The sequence below is a fragment of the Daphnia carinata genome, chromosome 9, assembly GCF_022539665.2.
Source record: "Daphnia carinata strain CSIRO-1 chromosome 9, CSIRO_AGI_Dcar_HiC_V3, whole genome shotgun sequence".
In the NCBI taxonomy this organism is placed as follows: Eukaryota; Metazoa; Arthropoda; class Branchiopoda; order Diplostraca; family Daphniidae; genus Daphnia; species Daphnia carinata.
In genome coordinates this window covers 9,763,920-9,769,196 of record NC_081339.1, presented here as the reverse complement: position 1 = coordinate 9,769,196, position 5,277 = coordinate 9,763,920, and the positions used below count along the sequence as shown (strand labels likewise).

The 5,277-nt window shown below is 43.1% G+C and overlaps 1 protein-coding gene across 1 annotated transcript; it reads right to left on the bottom strand.

Moving 5' to 3' along the window:
- Positions 1-2,723: 2,723 nt before the first annotated feature.
- On the bottom strand, positions 2,724-5,024 carry LOC130690719 (uncharacterized). Its single transcript, XM_057513648.1, has one exon. The coding sequence runs from the start codon at positions 5,022-5,024 to the stop codon at positions 2,724-2,726; it is 2,301 nt and encodes a 766-aa protein (XP_057369631.1).
- Between the last annotated feature and the right edge of the window lie 253 nt (positions 5,025-5,277).

The following is a 5,277-nucleotide window of genomic DNA, read 5'->3' as shown; positions in this document are numbered from 1 at the left end:
AGCGGCAGCCATCATTGCACTACACACGCAACAGCCATTGGATGGGAAAACACTCCCATCCATTCCGCCACTAATGAAAAGGGAAGTCAACAACCAATCAAAAAGGAATAAAACATTGACTCCGCCCCCTGCCACGCCCACAACAGAAAAATCCACAATAACGACAAGCACTACAACAACCACGAAGCCCACCATAAAAACAACATTGGGAACAACGACAAAAACAACGGTAAAAACTACTACTACAATTAGGCCAGTTACAAACACAGCAGCAAACAAACCCACAACAACGCATAAAATTACAACTAAACCCAGTATGACATCAACTTCAACAAAACCCGCCACAACTACAAAGCCCATAGACACGTCAACAAGCACTAAACCTACCACAACTACTAGGCCTACGACAACTGTTAAAGTAACTTCAACAACCACTACAACAACTATGAAGCCTACGTCAACAACAACAACAGCCACTACGACAAGCTCCACAACAACAGCAACAACAACAACGCGTCAACCAAGCTCAACTACACCGAGTACGACAACGGTGAAAGAAAGTTCGACGACCCCACAGTCATAAACACAGACAGCCAAAATGACCACATTAACTACAACAGAAACAACGTCTACAATAGAAGAAAATTAAATTCAGGCCATCGAGGAAGACAAGAATGGAAATTTACCGCCAGCGGAGTCTCTGATAATTTCAATGGATCAGAAAACTGAGGATTCATTAATTAATGAAAATTTGGAAAGCAGCCTACCCAAAAACAATTATTATTAAATAAAATGCACGACCAATATAAAATCAGCATCGAAACAGAACACGAAAACAAGCTTGCAAAAGAAATTCGAGACGTTTACTGTCAACTATCAGCAATCAAAAGAACACAAGCTGTTACCTTAGCCCAAACCAATGGAATTTTGGCTGCAGCAGCCGTAGGCTTACCTATCTACACAAGATTACATGGCTTCGGTCAAGCAATGACACTTCAACAATGCGAAGCCAAAAGAATTTTTATATCAGCGAATGAAACAAAATGTGGATTTCAACCGTTCTTTACTTACGAAGGAAAGAACTGTACAGGGAACAGATGGATGGTCAATTCACCCATATTCCAATTGTTTTTGGAAAACACCGTTAGTGAATTTAAATGGAAATCCACATACCTGGAAATACAACTCTACAACAGGAGATTGGATACGCCAGAAACCTAGCAATCACATGCCTAATCTAGACCTCATTACAGAATTTGAAGAACTCCACCTTAATAATTTCGACTTCTCGTTGAAAAGTCATCCAGCGCACGAGACAATGGAGATGGAACAATTAAATATCCTGAATGATCTAGTAGGCAGAATGCAAGAAGGAAACTCCAATTCTGTTGGAGATATTGTGATGTCAGAACAACAAGTTAATCAAATATGCCACATATTCTGACAGAAACACAAAGTTAAATGCGCTCTCCACGGCCAGAAACAGTCGCGATAACGCGCATACCCAGGACAGTTCCTGAATGAGAAATCGGATTATTATTATTATCTTAAAAAAATAAAATAAAATAAAATATTAAACAAACCCCTACAAGTAATAGTTGTTGCGTATCTCAAATTAGAGAGTAGCAATAGCTTTTATTTTGTCAGTCCCTTTACCTTTGCTTTCTTGTCTTGTCCAATATTATAACTGACGAAGTTTGCTATACTTGTATTGACTGAACAAGGAACACTTCGACGGACAAGAGGGTATTTCGACGTGATTGTCGACTTGAAAGGAGGTACAAAGGGAAGACAACGAGACAGAAAACAGACTCGTAGAGACTGTATATAAGACTTAAACTTACTGGACCGGGTCGACCCGCTAGGGCCACCAAGAAAACAAAAAAAAGGGAAGAGAAACAAAATAGAATGTGGCGAACAGGGAGCCCTCTACCGGGTTCTAACCAAATCGGAGGGTGACACAATAGACCGAACAGGGAGCCCTCAAAACCCCACCGATCAAATCGGTGACAGATGGGCCCTTGTTTGTTTGTCGCTTCGACAAACAACTTTCGAGTGAAAAGAACACACACTTTTTAAAAAACCGATGGTGTTAACGGTGTTAACTCATTAGATAAATGGTTCACAAAACATTTTTTTCTTATCCTATTTTAATTTAAATTACAGGAGAACATGAACTATATTGTATTTAATAGAGTTCATTTAACAAACTACTATTAGACATACTACAGAAATATTTATTACTTATATCGCACATTATGTGGTCATAACCAACTTTTCGAATTGAACTAATGTTTTACTATTTCATACATCTTTCGTTATATACAGCTCTTACATATTCTGATTTTGCTCTAATAATATTTTATTAAATGAACTCCATTAGATTCAAAATAATTCATGTTCCCCAGCAATTAAAATAAAAATAGGATAAGAGATAAAACATTTGTGAACCATTTAAATAATGAGTAAACGCCATCGGTTTTTGAAAAAGAGAAATGCATATAAGCCGGCGCTCTTATGCAATACATTGCTTACCGGATTGGAGGCTCATCGTTCCCCTCGGAACAAGGTAAATGAAATAGAACTATTTCTAAGGAGAAATAGGACTGATGCCGAGGAGAAATAGGACTGATGCCATGGAGAAATAGGACTGTCCTAAAAGTTTTTAAAAGTCAGTCCTATTTCTCCCAGTCCTATTTCTCCAGTCCTATTTCGTTTCAGTCCTATTTCACCGCCAATCGTTTAAGCGAGTTTGACAGTGAAGGCGTATGACTAGTTTCAAGTGTCATTTCATTTTGCGCTAACAGCAGGCATAATCTAGTCACAGGACGAGTCAAGGTATTTTTTGCGCCGGAAATTTTTATTTTAGCTACACGTACTACATTATCGGACGTGCTAGGTAAAATTTCGACTACCTTTCCCAATGGCCACTGCCCCCGAGGGTTTAATGGATCGACAACAAGTACAATATCGTCCACTTCGATATTTTTGTGACTCTTGACCCATTTTCTCCTTTGGGTGATGTACGGTAGACATTCAGTGATCCATCTTTTCCAGTAGTGGTTGACGATAAGTTGACTTTGTGCAAACTGGTTCTTTGAGATGCTCGTGTTGTCAAGATCGACGAATGCTAGCGGGATGTACGGCATTGGTCTTGCGTGTAAAAAATGATTTGGAGTGAGAGGGTCTGGATCTTCGGGATTTACGCTGAGATGAGTCAGCGGTCGAGCATTAAGCAATGCCCCGATTTCAGCCACAACAGTATTTAAAACTTGATCACTGACGAGACTATTTCCGAGGATCACTTTCATAGCTCTTTTGCACGATTGCACGAGCCTCTCCCACACTCCCCCGAAGTGAGGTCCACTTGGCGGAGAAAAACGCCACTCGATGTGTCGACAAGTGAATTGTGCTTCCAGGTAGTCTTTGCTGTTGTTCAATTCTTCGACTGCCTCATTCAACTCCTTTTCTCCAGCTACAAAATTTGTGCCGTTGTCGCTATATACAACGACTGGCTTTCCCCTCATGCTGGAGAATCGGGAAAAGGCCATTAAGAATGCCTCGGCGCTGAGGCTTGCAGTCACTTCTAGATCGACTGCTCGGGTTGTGAGACACGTAAAAAGGCAAATCCACCTTTTCTCGTGTCGTCGCCCTTTCCCTCCTACTTTGACAGTCAGTGGACCAAAATAGTCGACTCCTGTATGGGCGAATGGAGGCAAGAACGGCGTTATGCGATGGACTGGTAGCTGAGCCATGAGTGGTGCAACTGGTTGTGCATCTCTCCGCTTGCAGGGAATGCACTTGTTGAGTATAGACTTGACTGTCCTTCGTCCAGAGGTTATCCAATACATTTTTCGAGGTTCGCACAATAGGCGGTTGGCCTTCATGTGGTAATTTCGAACGTGAGCATCCCAGACGATCAGGCTTGTGATGCGTTCCTCTGGAGGTAAAATCACTGGGTGTCTTGTGACGTAGTCAATAGGTGCTTGTCCAATTCGCCCGCCCACTCGCATCAGGTGTTGTTCATCGATGAATGGTCGAAACTGCTTGAGTTTTGACCGGTTTGGCAGCTCTTTCCCCTTTTTTAAGAACAACACATCTTCGGGGTAAGCCACTTCTTGTGCACGTTGAATGCACCTTGCCAGAGCCTTTTCAGTTTCGACTGGCGTCAGTTCTCCTGAAGTTAGCTTCACCCTTTTTACTTTGGCACAACAGTTTGCAATAAACCGCAAACACCATGCAAGCACTCGTTCCAGGCGCACTTTGTTAGAATAATATTCCACGCACTGGTCGATCACATTGTCACTGGGCTCCGTTCTCACTTTGTAGACGTGAATGGCTTCGGGATCTTGATGGTCATCTTGATCAATCTGGTCCCACTTTGGCCATGATGGGGGTTCCAACAACAGGAAGGCTGGCCCTTGATGGAACTGCTGCAATTCCTTGAGGTTGCTGGGATCCAATCCTCTGCTGCAGACGTCTGCTGGGTTCATGACTCCTGGGACGTGACGCCATTGCCGATAGTCGGTGTTCATTAGAATCTTTCCGATTCTGTTGCCCACAAACACTTCGTATTTGACGTTGGCAGAATGGATCCATCGAAGAACGGTTTGGGAGTCGACGTGAAACGTGATTTGGCTCAGATCCAGGTTCATCTCATGGCAAATCAGTATGGCCAAGTGTAACGCTTCGACGGCTCCTTGGAGTTCAAGCCGAGGGATCGAGAGCTGTTTCAACGGTGCGACGTGCGTTTTGGCTATGATAAAAGACACGTCGATCCTTTCACTGGCGTACGTTGTTCTCGCGTACGCGACTGCTCCAAAACCTAGTTGACTGGCGTCGGCAAAGATGTGTACTTGCTGTGTTGTTGGGCGCTCTTCGTTTACTAAGCATCGCGGAACTGTGATGCTTGCTAGGTTCGACAAGCTTTGACACCACTCTTGGAATGGGCATTTCAGAGGTTCGGGCAACTCTTCATCCCAGTCTAGTTTAGCTCGCCATACTTCTTGAATTAGCACCTTCATGGCGAACACCATTGGAGCAACGAATCCTAGCGGATCGTATACTGTAGCTACCACACTTACGAGATTTCTTTTCGTAGGTGTGGTGTGTGACTGGACCTTTTCTCCCACCTAGAACGTGAACGCGTCGATTTCCCTGTCCCAAAGAATCCCTAGTGCTCGATCCATGGGCAATTTGTCCAGGTCTAAATCCAGTTTTGGATTGGCCAAGCCTAAAGGTTTGATCGCTGTCAGGACCTTTCTTGACGACGACGAC

Coding starts and splice junctions, on each gene's coding strand:
- LOC130690719 (XM_057513648.1), bottom strand. CDS start 5,024: ATGAAGGTGCTAATTCAAGAAGTATGGCGAGCTAAACTAGACTGGGAT.